At 44.8% G+C, this 25,274-nt stretch overlaps 1 protein-coding gene across 3 annotated transcripts; it reads left to right on the top strand.

The window, feature by feature from the left end:
* Window positions 1-1,186: 1,186 nt before the first annotated feature.
* On the top strand, window positions 1,187-24,318 carry LOC110532933 (serine/threonine-protein kinase D3). 3 transcript variants are annotated; one of them, XM_036987386.2, is made up of 19 exons: window positions 1,250-1,414; window positions 1,692-1,903; window positions 6,964-7,102; window positions 7,253-7,384; window positions 7,549-7,706; window positions 7,847-8,051; window positions 8,293-8,382; window positions 8,823-8,970; window positions 10,554-10,677; window positions 11,378-11,455; window positions 12,175-12,388; window positions 14,843-14,871; window positions 15,047-15,119; window positions 15,275-15,381; window positions 15,711-15,872; window positions 16,012-16,110; window positions 16,224-16,491; window positions 17,281-17,366; window positions 17,806-18,429. In XM_036987386.2, the coding sequence occupies exons 1-19, from the start codon at window positions 1,396-1,398 to the stop codon at window positions 17,968-17,970; spliced, it is 2,508 nt and encodes an 835-aa protein (XP_036843281.1). In that variant the 5' UTR covers window positions 1,250-1,395; the 3' UTR covers window positions 17,971-18,429. The 3 variants fall into 3 exon arrangements, 2 of the variants coding, with proteins under 2 accessions (XP_036843281.1, XP_036843282.2); XM_036987387.2 differs by lacking the exon at window positions 17,806-18,429 and adding an exon at window positions 22,985-24,318 and having other exon boundaries at window positions 1,288-1,414; XR_016483108.1 differs by lacking the exons at window positions 17,281-17,366; window positions 17,806-18,429 and having other exon boundaries at window positions 1,187-1,414; window positions 11,378-12,043.
* The last annotated feature ends 956 nt before the right edge of the window (window positions 24,319-25,274 follow it).

The following is a 25,274-nucleotide window of genomic DNA, read 5'->3' as shown; positions in this document are numbered from 1 at the left end:
ATTTTGCTTTATGTTTTGGATCATTGTCTTGTTGGAAGACAAATCTCTGTCCCAGTCGCAGGTCTTTTGCAGACTCCATCAGGTTTTCTTCCAGAATGGTCCTGTATTTGGCTCCATCCATCTTCCCATCAATTTTAACCATCTTCCCTGTCCCTGCTGAAGAAAAGCAGGCCCAAACCATGATGCTGCCACCACCATGTTTGACAGTGGGGATGGTGTGTTCAGCTGTGTTGCTTTTACGCCAAACATAACGTTTTGCATTGTTGCCAAAAAGTTCAATTTTGGTTTCATCTGACCAGAGCACCTTCTTCCACATGTTTGGTGTGTCTCCCAGGTGGCTTGTGGCAAACTTTAAACAACACTTTTTATGGATATCTTTAAGAAATGGCTTTCTTCTTGCCACTCTTCCATAAAGGCCAGATTTGTGCAATATACAACTGATTGTTGTCCTATGGACAGAGTCTCCCACCTCAGCTGTAGATCTCTGCAGTTCATCCAGAGTGATCATGGGCCTCTTGGCTGCATCTCTGATCAGTCTTCTCCTTGTATGAGCTGAAAGTTTAGAGGGATGGCCAGGTCTTAGTAGATTTGCAGTGGTCTGATACTCCTTCCATTTCAATATTATCGCTTGCACAGTGCTCCTTGGGATGTTTAAAGCTTGGGAAATCTTTTTGTATCCAAATCCGGCTTTAAACTTCTTCACAACAGTATCTCGGACCTGCCTGGTGTGTTCCTTGTTCTTCATGATGCTCTCTGCGCTTTTAACGGACCTCTGAGACTATCACAGTGCAGGTGCATTTATACGGAGACTTGATTACACACAGGTGGATTGTATTTATCATCATTAGTCATTTAGGTCAACATTGGATCATTCAGAGATCCTCACTGAACTTCTAGAGAGAGTTTGCTGCACTGAAAGTAAAGGGGCTGAATAATTTTGCACGCCCAATTTTTCAGTTTTTGATTTGTTAAAAAAGTTTGAAATATCCAATAAATGTCGTTCCACTTCATGATTGTGTCCCACTTGTTGTTGATTCTTCACAAAAAAAATACAGTTTTATATCTTTATGTTTGAAGCCTGAAATGTGGCAAAAGGTCGCAAAGTTCAAGGGGGCCAAATACTTTCGCAAGGCACTGTACCAGATCTATTTCACATAAACGTGTGTGTTCATTCATACCCTGGGCTGAGGGTGTTAGTAGTGGAGGATGTACCACACAGAGGTGAGTTTCTCAGTGGCTTCCTGTCACTGTTATAAGCCTACAGCTTCACAGGAGGAAACCAAACCCACCAGTGTGAACAAAAGGTTCACAACAGTAACTGTACTTTTAAGAGTGGATGCTAAGGTGTCTGTTGAAGGAGAGGAGATCAGGCCTGGAAGGTGTAAGCTGGACCATATGGACTCTGGAATATCAAGTAAGCTTTTGTTTCACTCTTGGAAACCAATGATCACTAATGTACTGTAAGTTAATGGAAGCTGAAGAAGTGATGCATGTTCTCCGTAGCTTAAAGTGCCAGCAAAACGTCTTCACTTGCAGCTACTACATGCAGTTGTATGTGTAGTAGATTCATGCCCCCAGTTTTCATTTAAACAGTGCTATATACAATAATCAGTAGTCTGATGCATTAACAAACCAATCAATCATATTGTTTATTGCTTTTCTGCCATGTCCCTCTGTGTCTGCACCTGTAGGTTCTCTCTCCAGCATGTCGATGACCCAGTCCAGCCCTGGTACCCCTGGTCGACCCCACCACACCGCTGCCCCCGGGCCCCTCCAGGCTCCTCTCGGCACTGCTCTGGTCCAGTTCCAGCTAGGCCTCTTCAGGGAGGTGGTTCGGGTGTCTGGGGGGCAGCTCAGCTACTGCCATGCCAAGAGACTGGCTGCAGAGATCATAGAACGCAAGGTAAACCCATAGACCTACATGCAATCACCTCACAAAGTACTGTCACCCCTGATAAAGATGAGAACAAAATACCATCAAATAAATAATACAAATACTGAGCTATAATGTATGTTGAAAATAAATGAGAGAATTGTATTATTTTAAGCTAAAATAGAAAAGTAGATTTTGTTTACCAAGTAACCATTTTTTCCCCCAAAATGCAAGGTGTAAAGGTTATTGCTACTGCTAAAGATTCCTAGAGATGAAATCAAACAAAATTGAATCTGCATTAACATTTTACTTTTTTAAGAAACTGTATTGTGGCCTTCCATGGTTTCCTGTGCCACTGGGGTATAGAAAAACGAGTTAACACACATGTCAAATCCATTCGTCACTCATCACCACGGGGAAAGCAGTGGTGTAAAGTACTTAAGTAGTTTTTTGGGGGTATCTGTACTTTACTATTTATATTTGACAACTTTCACTTTCACTCCACTACATTCCTAAAGAAAATAATGTACTTTCTACTACATACATTTTACCTGACACCCAAAAGTCCTATTCACACACTTATCAAGAGAACATCACTGGCCATCCCTACTGCCTCTGATCTGGGAGACTCACTAAACACACAGGCTTCTTTTGTAAATTATGTCTGAGTGTTGGAGTGTGCCCCTCGCTATCCGGCAATAAACATTGTTTTTTAATTGTGCCATCTGGTTTGCTTAATGTAAGAAATGTTTTATACATTTCTTCTACTTTTGATACTTACCTATATTTGCGCAATTACATTTACTTTTGATACTTACCTATATTTGAGCAAAAATTTACTTTTGATAGTTAAGTACATTTAAAACCCAATATTTTGAGACTTTTACTCAAGTAGTATTTTACTGGGTGACTTTCACATTTTCTATTAAGTTATAATTACTTTTACTCAAGTGTGACAAATGGGTGCTTTTTCCAACACTGGGGGAAAGGCAAAAAGCTCACAAACGAAGAGAGAAAAATGGTTAGTGACCCTCATAAATCCGGCAATGGGCAAAACAAATTTGCTAAAAATATCACTTACAACTATTAAGGCGGCAATTAAGAAGTTTAAAACCACTTGAACAGTGGTAAACTTGCCTGTGTATCTTGTCCCCACGCACAGTGAGGAAGATGGTTCTGGAAGCAAGGAAAAGTCCAAGGGCAGTTGGAGAAATACAGAACTGGGTCTCATCTTGGGGTCACCAAGTCTCTTAATCTACAATTAGATGCCAGCTCCATGGCAATAGGCTCTTCACTGGGGTGGCCAGTACAAAGGCCTTTATTTAGCGTGATCAACAAATGTAAACTTCTGGAGCTTGCTAAACTGCACTGGAACCGGCGCTATGGTGATATGAGACAGAAATAGAGGTATTTGTCCACCCACACCAGCAGTAGGTTTGGCATTGAAAGATTGATGCAACGTGCAGAAAATAACCTCATATCTACTGTAAAATATAGTGGTGGATATTTGATGTTATGAAGTTGTTTTGATTCCACTGGTCCTAGCGCCCTTTTAAAGGTCGACGTCATCATGAACTCTACCAGAACAAGTACCAGATCATTTTAGCCAAAAACCTGGTTGCTGCTGGCAGGAGGCAGAAACTTGGCCACAAATGAATCTTCCAACAAGACAAGGACCCCAAGCATGCATCCGAATCCACCAAGAAATGTTTAATTGACCACAAAACCAACATTTTGCAATGACCATCTCAGTCTCAGGATTTCAGCCCCATTGAAAACCTTTACGTTTGAATTAAAGAGGGGAGTCCATAAGCACAGACGAAATATATCAAGGATCTGGAAAGATTCTGTATGGAGGAATGGTCTAAGATCCATCTCAATGTGTTCTCCAATCTCATAAAACATCAAAGAAAAAGGCCCAGTGGTGTGTAAAAGAGCAGAAAGTAAATAAAAACAATATGGGGATGAGGTAGGTAGATGGGCTATGTACAGCTGCAGCGATCGATTAGCTGCTCGGATAAAAAACGTATTTTGTAAATACACAATCCATGTCTCAATTGCCTCAAGGTTTGGAAATTGTTCTTCTTTAACCTGTCTCCTCCCCTTGATCTACATTGACTTGAAGTAGATTTAACAAGTGACATCAATAAGGGATCATAGCTTCCACCTGGATTAACCTGGAAAGTCTATCATGGGAAGAGCAGGTGTTCCTGATGTTTTGTACACTCAGTCCCAGACCTGTGTGTTTTATTTTAGCCAACTACTCTGACTATTGTTGTGATACCATACAGTGGCTATAATCTCTCTTTCGTGCTCTCCATCTCTCTGTTTCTCTCTGTCTCTGTTAATTCAGTTCAGTATACTTTATTGACATGGAAAGAAAACACAATGTCAAAGTAAATATATAGCAACGATGGTCAAAGACCAACATATACTAGACTGTTTGTAATTAAGCAATACAAATGACAATGTCACTCATATTAACAGCAATTTCAACACATATTAATAAAGAATAATCACACTCTTCTCTGTCCCTGAGGTTGTGGCAGGAGGCCACACATTTGGCTGATTAAAACACAGCATTTAGTTTTTTTCACCAAGTTTTGTATTTAAGTTTGTCTTCATCATTTAAGTTTTTTGCAAATTCTTCATATTGTTTTTTATAATTTTTGGAGAATAATGTATTTCTTATGTCAGAATATCTGTCACAGTTTGACAGAAAATGCAGCTGTCTCCATCTCTTCCTGGGTGCAGAATGAGCACATCCTGTCCTCTCTGGGCAGCCAGATGTGCCTGCGACGACCGGTCTATGGACAGTGCTGTGCTAACTGAGTCTGTACATAGTGTTTTCCTCGGTTTTCAGTCGCAGTGGTCAAATAGCATTAAGGTTTACTTCGATTTTTTTGTGGTTGGGCCAGGTTGTGAGTGCCTGAGGCTTTGTTGGGCCAGATTGTGAGTGCCTAAGGCTTTGTTGGGCCAGATTGTGAGTGCCTGAGGCTTTGTTGGGCCAGATTCTGAGTGCCTGAGGCTTTGTTGGGTTGGTAGTGGTTAGTGAACCGAGCCTCAGAACCAGCTGGCTGGTGAATAACATTTGTTGTCTCTTTTTAGGATAATAATCAGAACTAGGAATTGGGCTGATTCAAATTCAATCAAATTTTATTAGTCACATGCGCCAAATACAACAGGTATTACAGTGAAATGCTTACTTATGAGCCCTTAACCAACAATGCAGTCTTAATGCAAATAGTCTGGCTAGCCATTCGATTAGATGTTCAGGAGTCGTCTTATGGCTTGGGGGGTAGAAGCTGTTTAGAAGCCTCTTGGACCTAGACATGATGCTACGGTACCGCTTGCCGTGCGGTAGCAGAGAGGACAGTCTATGACTTGGGTGGCTGGAGTCTTCAACCATTTTTAGGGCCTTCCTCTGACACCGCCTGGTATAGAGATCCTGGATGGCAGGAAGCTTGGCCCCAGTGATGTACTGTGCCAAAAGCAGTACCCTCTGTAGCGCCTTGCGGTCGGAGGCCGAGCAGTTGCCATACCAGGCTGTGATGCGGCCAGTCAGGATGCTCTCAATGGTGCAGCTGTATAACCTTTTGAGGATCTGAGGATTCTGCTCTGCATGCGTTGTTTTGAGTTTTTCTCTGTACTCTGAGGATGCTCTTGCAGAGTTTCAATTGGGTGTTTGTCCCATTTGTCAAATTCTTCTTTTGTAAGCGGACCCCACACTTCACTTGAATATAGTGCATTTGGTAATATTATTGAGTTGAATATTTTGAGCCAGATCCTAATTGGTATGTTTCATTTAATAGATATTTTTAATGCCATAGAAAGGACTCCTTGCTTTGTCTTTCAGTTCCTTCACAGCCAGGTTGAATGTGCCTCTGGAGCGGATTCTTATTCCTAAATATGTGTAGATATGTGTTGTATATGAGTAGAGCCCAGTAAAAATGAATATTTTGGATCGGTTCTGGAAAATCATAATTTTAGTATTTTTGAGATTGACTGTTAGGGCCCAGGTCTGACAACTGTTTGCAGATGATCTAATTGTTGGTGTAACACCTCTTTTGTGGGGGACAGTAGCACCAGGTCATCTGCATTGCATTTTATTTCTGTGTCGTTAAGAGTGAGACCAGGGGGGCTGTTGTTCTAGTGTTTATGCCAATTCATGTATACTGTATATGAATAAATAGACTTGAGTTCAGGTTGTTCCTGGTTCACTCCGCACCCTTGGGAAAATACATGTCTATGTTTATCTCCAATTTTTACAGTTATTTCCCCCCCCCCCCCCCCCCCCCTCTGTCTCTACCTTACCTCTGTGAGAGATGGCCATGTTACTTCATCAGCCAGAGGGGCTGCCGTGTGGTTTAGCTGTGTCTGCAGCTAACTTTCCAACCACAGCCTTCCACACACACACACACACACACCGCCGTGCCTGTCTCGCTCAAATCAGCCCCCTTATCCTTTGATCTTCTGACTGTTTCCAGGCAGCAGGTCAGTTGGCCCGTGTAGTCTTTGTATGAGAACTTGTATGCGGTTTGTGTGAATAATCTGTATCTCTCAGATCATTGCACTTCTCCTGTCTATAGGAACAAACACCCAAACAAACACACACTCACACTTGTTTCCATCTCATTTGAAAATCTATTTTCTTTTTTTTTTTTATTTAACCTTTTATTTAACCAGGCAAGTCAGTTAAGAACAAATTCTTATTTACAATGACGGCCTAGGAACAGTGGGTTAACTGGTCTAGGAACAGTGGGTTAACTGCCATAGTCAGGGGCAGAACGACAGATTTTTACCTTGTCAGCTCGGGGATTCTATCAAGCAACCTTTCAGTTACTGGCCCAACGCTCTAACCAATAGGCTACATGCCGCCCCTAACGACAGCGCTCACATTGTTCTGTGACCAGTCTCTCTCTATAATGGCCTACCCCTCCCTCAATGCCAATGTCTGTCTGCATGCTTTCGATGATGCTAACCAGACAGACCTCCTCTATAATCTGTCTCTCCTGCTCTGCCTTGATTGATCGATCAGTTGATGTATAGATTTATTGACTAACTGATTGATCATGTTCTGTGTCCTGCAGGCTCCAGACTGTAGTGTGGTGGGTGTTGGGGAGAAGGTCCTCCTGTTCAGACACCAGACAGGCTCGGAACACCTCCTCCACAGACTCACGGACCAGGATGCACTTCTGGACGGCGACCTCATAGAGATCATCCTCTCAGGTCAGACCGGGGTTGTGTCCCAAATGGCAAGCTTTGTAGTGCACTACTTATGACCAGGGCCCACATATGGTTCATTGAATGTACTGAAATGTAGTACGTTAAGTGTCCAGATAAAGTAATGGAATATCTGCTCTTTATGATCTGACTCAGGATCAGCTACTGTGACGGGGATAAAGATCCACCCACACTCCCTGGCTGTCCAATCATATCGCACCCCCACCTTCTGTCATCACTGTGGGGAGATGCTGTGGGGGTTGGTACGTCAAGGGTTAAAATGTGACGGTAAGGAAGTAGATACAGTAATAATTGATCCTTCATGTCATTAATCGCAGTAAGAAACTTCACTATTTATTTCATGTTGAATTGTGTTTAATTCTTTGTCGCATCTACCATTTTACCTAAATAGATTGTCTTAATTATGTCTCACATCTCTCTCGTCTCTGTAGGTTGCGGGTTAGACTTTCATAAGCGCTGTGCGCTGCAGTTGCCTAGTGACTGTAGCCGTGCACGCCGTCGTGTGTGTGGCCCCAGCCTGTCCTTATTCCCCCCTGCCAGGCCCCGAACACACTCCCTCTCCACACCTGCAGGGGGCAGTATGGAGGAGGTCAGCACCAGTCATTATGGGCCTGAATCCATTCCGCTGTTTAAGTGACATTTATGTGTGTGATTCTAAAATCTGACATGAAATCTTTGTTATTCTCTCTCTCCCCCTTCTCTCCATTTCCCTCTCTCTCCCTCTTCCAGATCAGTATGTTCAAGCCCAGGCCCAGACCTCCGTCGTGGGCAGATCAACCGGTGTGGCTGGGGGTGGTCCAGGGAAAGGGTGGCGTGGCGGGCAGGGCCAGGGTGCCACACACCTTCCACATCCACAGCTACACCAAGCCCACCGTGTGCCAACACTGCTACCACCTCCTTAAGGGCCTGTTCCGTCAGGGCCTGCAGTGCTCCGGTGAGAGGGGCCTGAGGTCAGGGGTTGAAGGTCATAGTTCAGATTGGGAGGTTGGTCACTGGGGTACTAAATACATGTATGATGCTTTTTCTAATCATACGTTTCTGAAGCAGGTATGTCAATCACTTGGTCAGATTCCAGATCTTGTGTTACAGCTGTGTCAGTAGTCTATGTACTGAAGTTGATCTCTCGCTCTCTCTCATTCATATATATATATATATATATATATATATATATATAGACTGTAAGCTGAACTGCCATCGTCGCTGTGAGTCCTCCCTGGTCCCCGCTGACTGTCCTGGAGTGAGGACGAACGCCAATGGGGAAGGAGGTGCGAGACAATGACAAACATAATGGCCTTAAATGTTAACTATTCCTAATGCTTTCAAGATGAAAGAAAAACGGCATATGTAATTCACTGTGTACTGTATTTACTTATTCAGTGACAGTTTAGTATTGCGGTTTAGTAGTGGTTTAGTATTGCGGTTTAGTATTGGGGTTTAGTGTTGTGGTTTAGTATTGCAGTGTAGTGGTTTAGTGTTGCGGTTTAGTATTGCAGTGTAGTGGTTTAGTGTTGCGGTTTAGTATTGCGGTGTAGTGGTTTAGTGTTGCGGTTTAGTGTAGTGGTTTAGTGTTGCGGTTTAATATTGCGGTGTAGTGGTTTAGTGTAGTGGTTTAGTGTAGTGGTTTAGTGTTGTGGTTTAGTATTGCGGTTTAGTGTTGTGGTTTAGTGTTGTGGTTTAGTATTGATGCAGTAAAGATGTTACACAGACTCCGTGTCCAGTCTGGGCTATAAGGACGACACAGAGGAGGAGGATATGAGATGCAGTATGACATCACTAGAAGACCATGACGATGAGCCGTCTACTGAGGACCCATTCACTGAGATCAAGGAGGTGGGACAACAGCCACCAATCACGTAAGAGGGATAAAATGCTGGGCTTTGATAGGATGTAAAGTTCAGTATGTTTCCACTTTGAGTTTTGATGATTACTTACTTATGATAGAGTATAGTACATCAGTGTATGTCAACTGAAGTTGTAATAGTTCTCTCTCCCTCTTTCATCCCCCCTCCCTATCCCTCCATCCTTCCCTCTCCCTCCCTCCATCCGCCCCCCCCCTCCTCCCTATCTCTCCATCCTTCCCTCTCCCTCCCTCCATCCGCCCCTCTCCTCCCTATCTCTCCATCCTTCCCTCATCCCTCCCTCCACCCCCTCCCCCTCCCTCCCTATCTCTCAATCCTTCCCTCTCCCTCCATCCCCATCCCCCTCCCCTTCCACCCCCCTCCCTATCTCTCCTCCCTCATCCCTCCCTCCACCCCCCTCCCCCTCCCTCCCTATCTCTCAAGCCTTCCCTCCCCTTCCACCCCCCTCCCTATCTCTCCATCCTCCCCTCTCCCTCCCTCCCCCTCCCCCTCCACCCCCCCTCCCTATCTCTCCATCCTTCCCTCTCCCTCCATCCCTCCCCCCTCCTCCCTATCCCTCCATCCGTCCCTATCCCTCCATCCGTCCCTATCCCTCCATCCTCTCTCCCCCTCCAACCCCTCCCCCCCTCCCTATCCCTCCATCCCTCCCCCCTCCCTATCCCTCCATATCTCTCCATCCTTCCCTCTCCCTCCATCCCTCCCCCCTCCCTATCCCTCCATCCCTCCCCCCTCCCTATCCCTCCATATCTCTCCATCCTTCCCTCCCCCTCCACCACCCCCTCCACCACCCCCCCTCCCTATCCCTCCATATCTCTCCATCCTCTCTCCCCCTCCAACCCCTCCCCCCTCCTCCCTATCCCTCCCCCCTCCCTCCCTCTCCCCCCTATCCCTCTGTCCCTCCCCCCTATCCCTCTGTCCCTCCCTCTCTATCTCTCCATCCTTCCCTATCCCTCTATCCCTCCCTTTCTCCCCCTCCCCCCCTCCTCCCTCTCTCCATCCTTCCCTATCCCTCCATCCTTCCCTATCCCTCCATCCCTCCCTCTCTCCCCCTCCATCCCTCCCTCTCCCCCCTATCCCTCTATCCCCCCCTCCTCCCTATCCCTCCCTCTCTCCCCCTCCATCCCTCCCTATCTCTCCATCCCTCCCTATCTCTCCATCCCTCCCTATCCCTCCATCCTTCCCTATCCCTCCATCCCTCCCTCTCTCCCCCTCCACCCCCTCCTCCCTATCTCTTCATCCTTCCCTCTCCCTCTCTCCCCCTCCCCCTTCCCCTCCACCACCCCCCTCCCTATCCCTCCATCCCTCCATCCCTCCCCCCTCCCTATCCCTCCATCCCTCCCCCCTCCCTATCCCTCCATATCTCTCCATCCTTCCCTCTCCCTCCATCCCTCTCTCCCCCTCCACCACCCCCCCTCCATCCCTCCCCCCTCCATCCCTCCCCCCTCCATCCCTCCATCCCTCCCTATCCCTCCATATCTCTCCATCCTTCCCTCCCCCTCCCCTTCCACCACCCCCCCCTCCCTATCCCTCCATCCTTCCCACTCCCCCCCCCCCTCCCCCCCCCCCCTCTCTCCCAGTCCGTGTTTCAGTAGTTATATTCCTCTGATGCGGGTGGTCCAATCAGTTTGTCACACTAAGAGAAGGGCCAGTGGAGTCCTGAGAGAGGGCTGGCTACTGCATCACACCAACACCGACACTCTGGTGAGAACACACACAGTAGCTGCGGAGGGGGGAGGGGGGATGCAGAAGAACATTTGTTTTGCCCGCGCTGAAGACGTCTACATCGGTCTGCTAATACAGGACCAGTAAAGGCCCAGTGCAAAATATAAAATCCATGTATTTGTAAATTTAACTTATTTCTATGTGAACGGAAATGGTCTATTAATTTATTTTACTAGACTCTCTTAACCAGAGCAATTTACAGCAGTGAGTGCATACGTTTTCACTCTGGTCCCCCGTGGGAATCGAACCCACAACCCGAGCATTGCAAGCACCATGCTGAGCCACATCACAAACCACTTGCTGTCTCAATGTACTCAGTTACTGTATTGAACATTGTTTTTCTTCATGGTGATGGAAAGTCTACAGGTTCTAACCTAGATGACCAGCCTATATACAATACAGTAATGCACATTCACATTAAGTGGTTTGTAAGGATGGTAAATGAAAACTGGTTGTTTTCCATGTTATTTCATCAAGACAAATATTCATTTGATGTGGATGTTTTGGATCTTTGCCTAAAACAAGAGGGCTCCCGAGTGGCGCAGCGGTCTAAGGCACTGCATCTTAGTGCTAGAGGCATCACTACAGACCCTGGTTTGATTCCAGGCTGTATCACAAACGGATGTGATTGGGAGCCCTATAAGGCAGCACTCAATAATATATATTTTTTACCCCCCAGAGGAAACGTCATTACTGGATATTGGACTGGAAGAATATTACTCTGTATCAGAATGAGACAAGCACCAAGTACTACAAGGTAGGTCACTGGTTGTTGCTTAGCCTCAGACCTCACTGCCCCTATCTGAGATATCTACCGCAGCCCTTTGTGCTGTTGTCTGTGCCCAACAATTTTTGTACCATGTTTTGTGCTGCTACCATGTTGTGTTGCTACCATACTGTGTTGTCATGTGTTGCTGCCATGCTATGTTGTTGTCTTAGGTCTTGCGTTATGTAGTGTTCTCTTGTCGTGATGTGTGTTTTATCCTATATTTTTATTTAATTTATTTTTAATCCAAGCCTCCATCCCTGCAAGATGCCTTTTGGTAGGCCGTCATTGTAAATAAGAATTTGTTCTTAACTGACTTGCCTAGATCATCTAGCGTTTACTAAACCAAGGCCAGTCAAGGCACTGACCTCTAGTGGCCAAATAGAATATCAACATCAACAAATGTTTTTTCTGTCTTCCACCGTTCCTTATTTTCGGCTCCCGAGTGGCGCAGCGGTCTAAGACACTGCATCTCAGTGCTAGAGGTGTCACTACAGACCCTGGTTTGATTCCAGGCTGTATCACAAACGGCCGTGATTGGGAGTCCCATTGGCCCAGCGTCGTCTGGGTTAGGCCGGGGTAGGCCGTTATTGTAAATAAGAATTTGATCTTAACTGACTTGCCTAGTTAAATAAAAGTATCCCATGTCTCAGCCTTTTCCTTACATTTTCATCCATTCTCCTTTCCGTCTTCCCTCCCTCCATCTCTAGGAGCTTCCTCTGTCTAACGTGCTGCAGGTGCGAGGCCCCGCCCAGCTGTCTGGCCCCTTGTTGCCAGACAACAGTGCGCACTCGTTCGAGGTGGTGACGGGCACGCTGGTATACTGTGTGCTGGCGGGCAGGGACGGGCAGGCCTGGGAGACCGCAGTACGCCAGGCTCTGATGCCCGTCCAGAGCAGCGGGCAGGCGGGCAAACAGGGACATGGTGAGTCAGAGAGTTAGCTAGCATGTTTGGACTGTGGTAGAAGTGTAGTCAAAGACAGTACAGTATGAACACGGGCAGAATCCCCGATAACACTTGTAGGCGATGTCATGGCGACGTTGGCTAGCTAAACTCATGTGCATAAACATGTCATCGGGTCTAACGGTCGACTCGCTGCGAACTGCACATGTAAAGGCCGTCAAATCAAATGCACTCCATCCATATAAAGTTGTTGATGAAAATGAAAACGTTAGTATGTCACTTTTTTTACGAGGTAAAATAAGGCCTGAGAAAACTACGGCATTTATTTTTTCAGCAGCAAGAGAGAAGTTAGCACAATTATTCAATAGGTTTCTCCATAATGACAATCTCAATACGGTCAAATTGCTTCTCCGCATTTCTCCCTTTGTGATTGATAGTGAATGGTTAAGAGGTGGGGACCCTCAACAAAAGGGTTCCAGCCAGTGAGGGGCCTAAGGAGGTACATGCTGGTGATCCCCATGCCTGTTTGCTGCTGCCATTCCCCATCACCACATGAGAGACAGAGAGTAGAGGAACAGACATAGATGTCAATGGGCAATTTATTTTCATCAAGAAACTGGAACAAGGCAAAGGAATGGTCATTGAATTACCAGCTGGAATGTTGATTATTTCTCCAAATGTGCTTATGATTTGAGAGTTTATTGTGTGGTATATTATCACCACACAGTTGCTTCTTGCTTGTGACTTTCATCAATAATCAACGAGTAAGACTCATTCCCAATGTCCTTTATTAGCTCAGGCCCTATAAATGCATTTATGAGCGCTGTGCATTTTGTTCTGTGGATATTGATTCCTTTATTAGCTACGTCTTCAACAACACATCCCAGGTGATCCACAGTTGCAATGCTGGAGCGACATGTAATATGTGCAGCCATCTGTAACTGATCGTTTAACTGTGTTATTCTCTCGTACAAATGTAGTCCCTGTGTCAGACAATGTTCTTGCATTAGAAAATGGAGCCGCATTTCTCTTGTTTCTCCGTTTGTGCATGAGAATTAAGATCGGCGTGATGGACTCGATTTTTTTTTTTGCAATAACGTTACACACCGTAAGCTTGTCTGTCATCTCCTGGGGTGCTCTTAGTCTATTCCTTTATATCCCGTTCTCTTTCCCAGTCTTTGCGATATTTTCGCCCATATTTTGCCCATTTACCTGGCATTCTGACAGTAGAATCGTATCTTGACAGTAAACTGGCGCGTCAAACCGGTTCGTTCCTCTGACTTCAACTTTCTGCCCAATGTTCGCTAGTTAGCTGGATACATACACAGAGGAAGCACATTGTTCGATCCTCTCTCAAACTATTGGACGATTATTTGTCAGTTTCTCTCCCTTCCTGTGTTGGCTTTAAATATTGGTAGAACTGGGGGCGGTCAGGATACAAAGAAAGAAGCAAATCATTTTGAGGGAGAAGTGTGTAGCAATCTAGCGCTGCTGTTCGTTGTTGAATTCATGATGCGGTACACTCTCTCGAATGTACCACACACACTCCCCCCCGGTTCACCCCTCACTTCCACTGACTGTACATGAAGCTCCTTCCCCGCCACCACTCACTAACTCTCAACAGCAGACTGCCTCATATGCCTCACAGCCTGGTAGTCAGCAGCAGTTGGTCACAGTGAAATTCATAGATGATTAAAAAAAAAAGAGATGCCGTGGCGGCCGCAGTGCAATATAGAATTAGCCCCAAAACCCGCAACCCATATATGCTCACCCGCGATATCGTTTTCAAAGTAGAACAATGTACAGGAAAACCGCGAACACGGCAAACCTTAATAACATGTTCAACTACGTAAGACATTGGAATCTAGGTCATGCCTTTTAGATTTTGAGAACATTTTAAATTAAGGAAGCATGTGTCACTTCTCTCAATGGCCGTGTTCGAGAGCATCAAAACGACTGCAGGTGACTGTCGAATGACTGATCTACAAATCACCTCATCATAAATAACGACTCGTTATTATTTGTAGATCAGTCAGTCAGTCACGATTTATCCCTGCTATACATTGCGTTTTTGATCCTCTTGAACACGGCCTATTGAAACGCAGCCTGGTCTGCGTGGTCTGTCTGGCAAATGTCGGTAGTCTCACAATGTTGCACCTCTGGGTTTAGAAACTCTGTGGTGTCGTATTGTTCTGAGACATGCAAATGAGTGACATCCGAGTAATGTATTTAGACAATTTGGTCATTGAGGTTTCTGTCTGAACCCTCTGTGAGCACCCCGACACTCCACCATGGCATCCTGTGTCACTGTTGGCCAAACTCTCCATATCTCTGTGACATGCCAAGGGATGGTCTCTCACATGGTTTGCATAAAGATTTTGAAGTAAAGCTGTCATCATAAGGGATGTTAGATTTAGTTCATGTCCATACTCATATTCCGTAACTTTTGATCAAAGAATACTCTTTCTGTTATAGACCATGGACCCCAGAGTGGAGAGAAACCGGTAAGTGGGAGGGGTTGGTAGGATGGAGGGTAATGGATCTATATTGTGTATGAACTCTCAAAGACTCGTTGCGTTTGTCTGAAATGGATAGATGAGTAACTAACACTGTATTTGTGTGCTCTGTACATGTGTGTTTGTGTGTGTGTGTGTGTATTTATGTGTGTGTGTCTTTCAGGACATCAGTTCAGTGTATCAGATCTTCACCGATGAGGTGCTTGGTTCAGGACAGTTTGGAGTGGTGTATGGAGGTGGGTTTGACATCACTCTAGATACGATACGTTACACTAGAAGAGATCCTTTCTATACTGTTACCTGTTAGGAACATTTAGTTTCTTCTATTCAGATGATATACTGTATTATCATTGTATTAGATGGCTAGCTGAGAGTCTACTCTCGTCCCCAGGCACCCACAGACAGTCTGGTTACCCAGTGGCCATCAAGGTCATCGACAAAACCCGTTTCCCTACCAAACAGGAGAGACAGTTGAGGAACGAGCAGGCAATTCTACAGGTGAAGGTTCTAGATCTGTGTGTTTGGATTCAATTTGTATTACAGGGAGTTAGAGTATTTGAAATGAACATGGATTCTACAGGTCGGTGTGGGTGAGTGGCGCAGCGGTCTAAGGCACTGCATCTCAGTGCTTGAGGCGTCACTACAGACACCCTGGTTCGAATCCAGGCTGTTTCACAACCGGCCGTGTTTGAGAGTCCCATAGGGCGGTGCACAATTGGCCCAGTGTCATCTGGGGTTGGCCGGTGTAGGCCGTCATTGTAACTGATTTGCCTAGTTCAATGAAGGTTAAATAAATAAAAAAATCCATTGTGTGTGTGTGTGTCCAGAATCTGTCTCACCTGGGTGTAGTTCTACTGGAGGGAATGTTTGAGACCCTGGAGCATGTCTTTGTTGTCATGGAGAAGCTCCACGGAGACATGCTGGAGATGATTCTGTCCAATGAAAAGGGCCGTCTGCCAGAGCGCACGACACGCTTCCTGGTTACACAGGTACTGGTCACGTAGCAAGGGAACACTGATTGTTTCTTCAACGGTCTGCGGTACTGAAGTAGTTCTGGGGAAAAGTAGTACTTTTATAATACTTGTCTGTCATAATTTGCTGCATATGTGTGTGTGTGTGTGTGTGTAGATTCTAGAGGCCCTGCGCTACCTGCACTTCAAACACATTGCTCACTGTGACCTGAAACCTGAGAATGTATTGGTGGCCTCCCCAGATCCTTTCCCTCAGGTCGGTGTGTGTACACATGTCAATCTCCCTCAGTTTGTCTGTGAGATTCTCTACTTGGTTAATAATCCTTCCACATCAGACTTTACGCTGACTCCTCTCCTCCTTCCTCTCAGGTTAAGCTGTGTGACTTTGGCTTCGCCCGAATCATCGGCGAGAAGTCTTTCCGCCGCTCAGTGGTGGGCACGCCGGCCTACCTGGCGCCCGAGGTCATCAGTATCCATGGTTACAACCGTTCGCTGGACATGTGGGCGGTGGGCGTGGTCCTGTACGTCAGCCTGAGCGGAACATTCCCCTTCAACGAGGATGAGGACATCAGTCAGCAGATCACCAACGCTAGCTTCATGTACCCCCGTCTGCTCTGGTCTAACATCTCACTAGAGGGTGAGTCTGCACCCAGCCTGCCCTGGTCTAACAACTAACTAGAGGGTGAGTCTGCACCCAGCCTGCCCTCGTCTAACAACTAACTAGAGGGTGAGTCTGTACCCAGCCTGCCCTCGTCTAACAACTAACTAGAGGGTGAGTCTGCACCCAGCCTGCCCTGGTCTAACAACTAACTAGAGGGTGAGTCTGTACCCAGCCTGCCCTCGTCTAACAACTAACTAGAGGGTGAGTCTGCACCCAGCCTGCCCTGGTCTAACAACTCACTAGAGGGTGAGTCTGCACCCAGCCTGCCCTGGTCTAACATCTCACTAGAGGTTGAGTCTGCACCCAGCCTGCCCTGGTCTAACATCTCACTAGAGGGTGAGTCTACACACTGCCTGCCCTGGTCTAACATCCCACTAGAGGGTGAGTCTGTACACTACCTGCCCTGGTCTAACAGCTCACTAGAGGGTAAGTCTGCACACTGCCTGCCCTGGTCTAACATCCCACTAGAGGGTGAGTCTGCACACTGCCTGCCCTGGTCTAACATCCCACTAGAGGGTGAGTCTGTACACTGCCTGCCCTGGTCTAACATCTCACTAGAGGGTGAGTCTGCACACTGCCTGCCCTGGTCTAACAACTAACTAGAGGGTGAGTCTGCACACTGCCTGCCCTGGTCTAACATCTCACTAGAGGGTGAGCAGAGGTTTCTCCTAGTGTTTTGTCAAAGGCGGGGAGCAGAGGCCAATGAATCAGCATTCAGGGCTGACATTGCCTCTCTCGTCTCTGTCTCTCTCTCTGTCTCTGTAGCGGTGAGTCTGATCAACAACCTTCTCCAGGTGTCAGTGAGACGTAGGTTCAGCGTGGGGAAGGCCCTGGGACACGCCTGGCTACAGGTAAGAGACCTCAACCTGTATGAATGGACAATCACTGACAGGCTGGGGGGTTATTTAGGATACTGTGTGTAGAGGTAGGGATTCAGATGTTTTCTGAAGATGCCAGGGACTCTGCTCTCCTAGCGTCATGGGGAAGCTTGTTCCACCATTGGTGTATCAGGACAGAGAAGGGATTTGACTGGGCTGAGCGGGAGCTGACCACCCGTAGGGGTGGGAGGACCAAGAGACCCTAGCCATAACTCTACCACATACCCTAACCCTATCCCAACCCTTCTCCTAACCATTTACCCTAACCCTATCCCAACCCTTCTCCTAACCATTTACCATAACCCTATCCTAACCCTTCTCCTAACCATTTACCCTAACCCTATCCCAACCCTTGTCCTAACCATTTACCATAACCCTATTCTTAACCAAAACCATGACCTTAACACCCCAGGACTTCCAGTTGTGGTGTGACCTGAGGGAGTTTGAGCAGAGGATGGGCTGCCAGTACCTGACCCATAAGGGAGACGAGGACCGCTGGAGACACCACGCCCAGGAGAGAGGCCTGCTCTTCCCTTCTCACCTCCCCTGGACACCCGGGCACGACAACAGCCTGTGACCCTAGGCCCAAATGTGAAAGGTCAATGGCCGGACAAGATGACTACTGGTGTGTTTCAGTGGTGACCAGCAAAAATAAAATAATTCTGATGAACTGACAAAGAAGCACACAGCGACCTATGTTTTTTTGTATGGACAAAAGTCTTATGTGATCACTGTGATTTGTTTTGCCATGATACTCCTATACTGCCTGCATCTGAGTGATGGAAGCCAGGAGAACAGGCCGTGGCTCGGGTGGCTGAAGTCCTCGATGATCTTCTTGGCCTTCCTGTGACACCTGGTGTTGTAGGTGTCCTGGAGGTCAGACAGTGAGCACCCGATGGTGTGTTGGGCTGAGCGTACCACCCTCTGTAGAGCCTTGCGATCAGCGGCGGTGTGGTTGCCGTCCCAGGCCGTGATGCTCTCGATACCCCTGTCCACTCGATGGTGCTGTTCACCAAACAATAAACAGTATTGCTAATCCCTTGACACTCAGTAACTTGCTTAATTTTTTATCAAATTTTTGCAAATGTATGGTGTTTAAAATCCTCTATATAGAGTGAAAAATAGATACATTTAATTGGTGCTATTGTTTAGGAGGTTAATATTAAAGGGTTTAAATCTAGATTGTCTTTCTCTCTATCGCTCTCTCCTCCCCCTTTCCCTCTAACCCCGCCCTCTGGCAAAACCCCTCCCACAACCTCTTCTGAGAAAACAAAACTGATCAGTCTCATCTTTCTCCAGAGGAGTCATGCCCATGGGGGGCACAGATTTATCCTGTTGAATTTTTGTTGTTGTTCCTCTGTAATAATACTAGCAACCTAGCAATTGTATAGAGTTGAATTTAGCTAGCCCAGATAGGTTCCCAATCTCCCAACCTCATAGCTAGCTACTAAGAAGCCATTTCTAGAGTAGCTAGCTTGTCTAACTATACTATATTAGCTGGCATGCCTGCTGGCAAGGTTGGTGGACTTTAGAAAAGCAAGGAATAACTAAAGGTACTAAATAATTCCTTTCAATCTTATGCCCAGATTTTAGAAGAGATGCAGAGAAGGGCATTTAGTTTCTTTATAAAAAGAACAACCAGTCTGGAGGGTACAGACAGTTTAAGAGTTATGCTTAAATATGCAGAAAAATTGACATTTTTGAAATAGAATTAAACATAACGAGTGTGGCTCTAGATTTCAGGAAAAATAAGATTCAGGTGTTTGAAACATGCTAAATTCTCCACCTTCCGAACTGACGGCCTAGCTCCCTCCAGAACTCCCTCAAGCCTCCTCATGTACTTTGTTCCCCCTCAGATGTTTGGGCTGCAAGACACCTCTGTCTCCCTCTGTCTCTGTCTGTCTCTGTCTTTGTCTGTATGTCACACTCTCTTCTCTCAGTCTCTCTGACCTGTTTATGCTTTTTCCTACTCCATTGTCATTATCAATCCAAACTGATCAGAGTCTCTGTGTCGTCTGTCTGTGTGAGAGTAATCAACAGTCCAAATGGCTCAACAAGGATGTCTGCTGAACCAGGACCAGCTCTGTTGTTGTTCTTTCTGTCTGGATCTACTGAAGGAGCCGGTCACCATCCCCATGTGGACACAGTTACTGCTGGAGCTGTATTGAGGGATGCTGGGATCAAGATGATTGGAAGGGTGTCTTCAGCTGCCCCCAGTGCAGGAAAAACCTTCACCCAAAGGACAACTTTGATGAAAAATAACATGCTGGCTGAGGCGGTGGCGAAACTGAAGAAGACAGGACTCCAGGCTGCTCCCACTCCTGCTCTGTGCTATGCTGGACCTGGAGATGTGGCCTGTGATTTCTGCACTGGGACCAGAAACCCCTCATGTCCTGTGATGTGTCTGGTGTCTTACTGTGAGACTCACCTCCAATCTCACTATGAAATCCCTGGACTTAAGAAGCACAAGTTGGTCAAAGCCACCGCCCAACTACAGGAGCACATCTGTTCTCATCATGACAAACTGCTGGAGGTTTACTGTCGTACTGATCAACAGTATCTGTTATCTGTGTGTTATGGATGAACATAAAGACCATGATGCAGTGTCAGCTGCAGCAGAGAGAACTGAGAAACCGGTAAGACCAGAACAACTTGTTGGAGATGAACAAATCATTTAAGATAATATGGGAGGGCTGTTTGAATATGAGAGAACATATGCAGTTAGTTATTCACATGAAAAAGATTCTCCAAATGTATCACCATTTGCTGCTATCAAACCCCATCATCTCATTTTACGAGTCCAAAGTTCAGTCTGCGCTCTCTGATACATGTACTGTAAAGCAATAATCATTGAACTAACAACATAGATAATATGACTTTGTATGTTTGTAAGGATATTAGCATACTGTTGGCTGTGCCATATGGTGTCATATTATTTTGACATAAAACATTGACATTAGAAGAGTTTCTACCAATAAAGCTTGATTGGTCAATGAAGAGTGTTTCTCCACAGAGCCAGTTGGGGATGAGTCAGCAGTTCCAGCAGAGAGTCCAGGACAGAGAGAAGGTTCTGAAGGAGCTCCAACAGGCTGGTCACATAAACATATTAAACAGATTTTATTGCAGGTGTAGAGGAATGCTTATGTTCCAAGCTCCAACAGTGCAGGGATATCTAACAACACAAATCAATACACACAAATATGTGTTTTAATTTTTTTATAAAAAATATAGAAATATTAGGATGAGGAATGTCGGAAAGCACAATATAAATAAAAATATATGATGGGACGTATAGACATTACGGACATGAATATATGGATTGAATATGTAGTTTATTTGTAGAATATGTAGGATAGAATAGTATTTGTACAGCAATTATTATATAGGATAGGTGTTGTCTAGAGTACAGTATTTACATATGAAGGGTGTAAAACAGTATGTAAACATTACTGAAGTGACCAGTGTTCCATGACTATGTACCTAGGGCAGCGGTCTCTAAGGTGCAGGGTTGAGTAACTGGGTAGATTATGGTTAGTGACAGTAACTAAAGTTCAGGGCATGGTACTGGGCGGAGGCCGGCTAGTGGTGACTATTTAACAGTCTGATGGCCTTGAGATAGAAGCTGTTGTTCCTTCTCTCGGTCCCAGCTTTGAAGCACCTGTACTGACCTCGCCTTCTGGATGCTAGCAGGGTGAACAGACCGTGGTTCGGGTGGTTGAAGTCCTTGATGATCTTCTTGGCCTTCCTGTGACACCGGGTGCTGTAGGTATCCTGGAGGACAGGCAGTGTGCCCCTGGTGATGCGTTGGGCAAGACCGCACCACCCTCTGGAGAGTCTGTCACGTGTTGAATACAACAGATGTAACGAGGCTATATACAGCACCTGGTGTTGAAGGCTGAGCTGTAGTCAATGAACAGCATTCCTACATAGGTTTTCCTCTTGTCCAGATGGGACAGGGCAGTGTGCAGTGCTATGGAGATTGCATCATCCGTGGATCTATTGGGTCGGTATGCAAATTGCAGTGGTTCTAAGGCAATGATGGGCAACTGGCGGCCCGCAGACAAATAAAAAATAAATTGTTTATTTTTATTATGGGGGGGACTCAGTCGGGGTCTCAATTTACTGTTGAGATTCAGAATAATAGAAAACAGAAGGTGCCATTTATACATTTGGTTGTGCATCAGCAGTCACTCAATTATCCCATGTCGGATATTTTATGTATTTATTGGTAAGTTAGTCTAGCAGCCAGCTATCTCAACTTGTAGTAAGCATTACTGACCGGGATGAGGCACATTGATCATCAGTTATCATATAAAAAATTGCAAACATTTGCCTCACCTTATTGCAAAATGTGTAGAATTGCAGGAAATGAGCTGTAAAACTGAAAAAATGTCTCTCCGCCCCATGGCATAATGAGTAGAATTGTTTGAAAGGAGGTATAAAATTGCAAAATGTTCTCTCTGCCCCATGGCAAAATGTGTAGAATTGTTTGAAATGAGGTATAAAATTGCAAAATGTTCTCTCTGCCCCATGGCAAAATGTGTAGAATTGTTTGAAATGAGGTATAAAATTGCAAAATGTTCTCTCTGCCCCATGGCAAAATGTGTAGAATTGTTTGAAATGAGGTATAAAATTGCAAAATGTTCTCTCTGCCCCATGGCAAAATGTGTAGAATTGTTTGAAATGAGGTATAAAATTGCAAAATATTCTCTCTGCCCCATGGCAAAATGTGTAGAATTTCAGCAAACTTGTTTGAACACAACAACATTGGAGTTGTATCATGCAGCATTGCAGGAAATTAATAAATAATCATTTTCGCTGTCATGAGGGGGGTCCGCTTAAGAAATGTTTTGCTCCCAAGTGAGGGGTGGGGTTGGGGGGTTCGGAGTGGTTACACAGACCGACAAGCCACTGCGCCCCCTCATGATGAGTTCCAGTGTTTTGTGGCTCCCACCCCCATAAAAGTTGCCCATTCCTGGTGTAAAGTGTCGGGTAATGTGGAGGTGTTATGATCCTTGACTCTCAAAGCAGACCAGAGAACAGTTCTTAAAATGTGGGTCTGTTTATCACAGAGATACATTCAATTGTTCTATTTAATTGTGTGCTCTTTATCCTGAAGTAACTAACTGTCTATTTACTGACACTCCTCACAAACGCTAAAATATACATGTAAATATATAACAATAGTAGATATAGTCAGACTAGTTAGCTGCTTATCTGATATTGCTAGAATCTCTACTCGGCTATAATCAGAGACAGGGCAGTATTTGACTTAACAATCCCACTTTATTTGAAGTGCATCTTATGAAAGCTTAAAAAAGTCTTCATATTGGCTTCCTAAGCGCTACATATATTTTTCACAAATCATCTATAACTGTTATGTGGTATAACTTAGTGACATAACCATACATTTATTTGCTCACATATATTAATCTATTATAGACCATGAAATACGGTTATAGATGACTTGTGACCCATTTATGCAGCACTCTTGAAGCATTCTTAAGATGCACTTCAAATACAGTGGGACCAAGTTAACTTATTGTTCTATCTATCTCCCGTCATTGGTCTCTGCTCTGCTCTTCTCCTAGGCTCCTGTCAGCTCACACTGGACCCAAACACAGCACACAAACTGTCTTGAGGAGAACAGAAAGGTGACAACCCCATCCAGGTCCAGTCTGGACACTGTTACTGGGTGGTTGAGAGGAGTGTTCAGTATGTTCATACAGCAGTCTCCTATAAAGACATCATTAGAGGGTCAGCTAAAGACTCCTTATTCTGGCTAAATGAAACGTCCTGGACTTTAAACTGCGCTAGCAATGATGATAGTTTCTACCACAATACTGTTATGACTAAAGTATCAGGCCCTCTGTCTTCCAGAGTAGGAGTGTACCTGAATCACGAGGCAGGTACTCTGTCCTTCTACAGCGTCTCTTCTGATACAATGACCCTCCTCCACAGAGCCAAGACAACATTCACTCAGCCCCTCTATCCTGGGATTATGCTTTGACATAAACTGTGGTAGAAATCCCCATGCTTTTCCCCCCTCAAAGAATAGATATTTAGCTATATAATTCCTTCACCGTTGCTCTTTGGAGATTGAAGGAATTAAATATATTTTGATAAAACAATGTTTTAATCTTATACTGCATGTTCAAATTCATCAAGTGTTTCTGACACAATGACCCTCCTCCATAGAGTTCAGACAACATTCACTCAACCCCTCTATAAGGAGTTTGGGGTTTGTTATCAGCACAGTCATGATACTTCAGAGCTGTGTAAACTGTGGTAGAGGTCACCACACTAGAGTGAAGCTTTATAATGCTATTTTCTGATTTGATCATGATATATTTATTGACTTTACTGTTGTAATCTCAGATTCATCACGATATATTTTCACTTATGTCAAATACTGAATATTGTTAATCATCACTAATTATTATCTATGTACTGTATGTCAATGAATCAAAATAGGTTCCTTGGTATTAATCTGTTGTTTTCCTACTAGCATGTAATACGTATTTAGGTGAGAATCATAAACTCTACTCCGGGTTACATTTTCATTTATTCATGCATTGATGTCAATAGGAGACATAGTGAACATTTGACTAAAGTGGAAGTTAGGATTTGCCCCTAACATCATTGGATAGATTTCATTGGGATAGTTTGCTCTTAGGTTGCACATACCGCTTGATCAACCTATCATAAACCTGTCCAGCTGATTGGGGCTGTTTGCCAAACAATAAACAGCATTGCTAATCTGTAGATCCGACACTCAGTAAGTCAGTAATTAGCTACATTTTCTATGAAATCTTTGAAGATGTAGGGTGTTTCTAAATCTCTATTGTAGTGAATATTAGATTAACTGATTCTCCTGTTCAGGGGCTTGATAATAAAGGGTTTAAAACTCTTGTCTATCTCTCTCTTACTCTCTCTGTTGTTTCTTATTAAGGTGCGAACTTAACGCAGTGTGACTGGCTAGAGCGTTCATTGAATTACGTCTAGAATGTTTGTTCGTTTTGTAAATTTTAATTTCCCCCTTTAGTCAGAGCTAATTATTTCTGTCTCACTCTCAATTCAATTCAGGGCTTTATTGGCATGGGAAACATAGCCAAAGCAAGTGAAATAGATAATAAACTAAAGCGAAATAAACAATCAGAAATTAACAGTAAACATTTGTAGGGTTGAAGTTGATTTTGGGGGTCTTCTAAAGAACCCCACTATTGATTATGTTGTTATGAATTTGCTTACGTGCCATTGTACTTATGCTCACTGTATGGCTGAATACTGAGGCCTCTGTCTGTGTCTAGCTCTCTGCCAAAACCCGCAGCCCCGTGTCTGTGAGAAAAGGTGAGAAAAGGGACTGAGTATGATAGCGAGACACAGAGAGACAGCTTCTGTTTTTCTCTGAAACTAGTGTAGATTTGCATATCGCTGAGGCCTGTTCTCAGAAACCTTGTGTTAAGAATAACTTGTTTTTTTAGCTGCACGCGCAGGGTTTGACATAGATCACACCGTAAGGTTTCGGGTATATAAGATGCTATCTTTCTTTTGTTCGGGGCAGAACTCAGGAGAGACATCAGTTGTATGTCTGGTCTTTGACTTCCGTCTACAGCTGTATTTTGATTAACATTGTTATGATTTATAAGTGCACATTTTGAGTATTCCTTATTTGTTAAGTAAATAACGGAGCCCAGAATAGTGGAACCAACACATTACACTCACAAATGTCTCAGATGAATAGAGACATTTCAAGTGTCATATTATGGCTTTGTACATTGTCGTTATTCTTTTAATGACAAACCATCTAACTACTTAGGTAAACGTATGAATTACCTGTTGCACAACAATGTCTTACTATTCGAAAGTCGTCCTTATTCT

The sequence above is a fragment of the Oncorhynchus mykiss genome, chromosome 9, assembly GCF_057628025.1.
Source record: "Oncorhynchus mykiss isolate SJ-2025 chromosome 9, ASM5762802v1, whole genome shotgun sequence".
NCBI lineage: Eukaryota > Metazoa > Chordata > Actinopteri > Salmoniformes > Salmonidae > Oncorhynchus > Oncorhynchus mykiss.
This window is presented reverse-complemented; position numbering and strand designations above follow the sequence as displayed.

What these genes read in the sequence shown, in the direction of transcription:
- LOC110532933 (XM_036987387.2), top strand. An exon ending in GAACGCCAATGGGGAAGGAG is followed by an intron (nt 8,383 to 8,822) that starts GTGCGAGACAAT and finishes GATGTTACACAG; the next exon opens with ACTCCGTGTCCAGTCTGGGC. An exon ending in CCCCAGATCCTTTCCCTCAG is followed by an intron (nt 16,111 to 16,223) that starts GTCGGTGTGTGT and finishes CCTTCCTCTCAG; the next exon opens with GTTAAGCTGTGTGACTTTGG.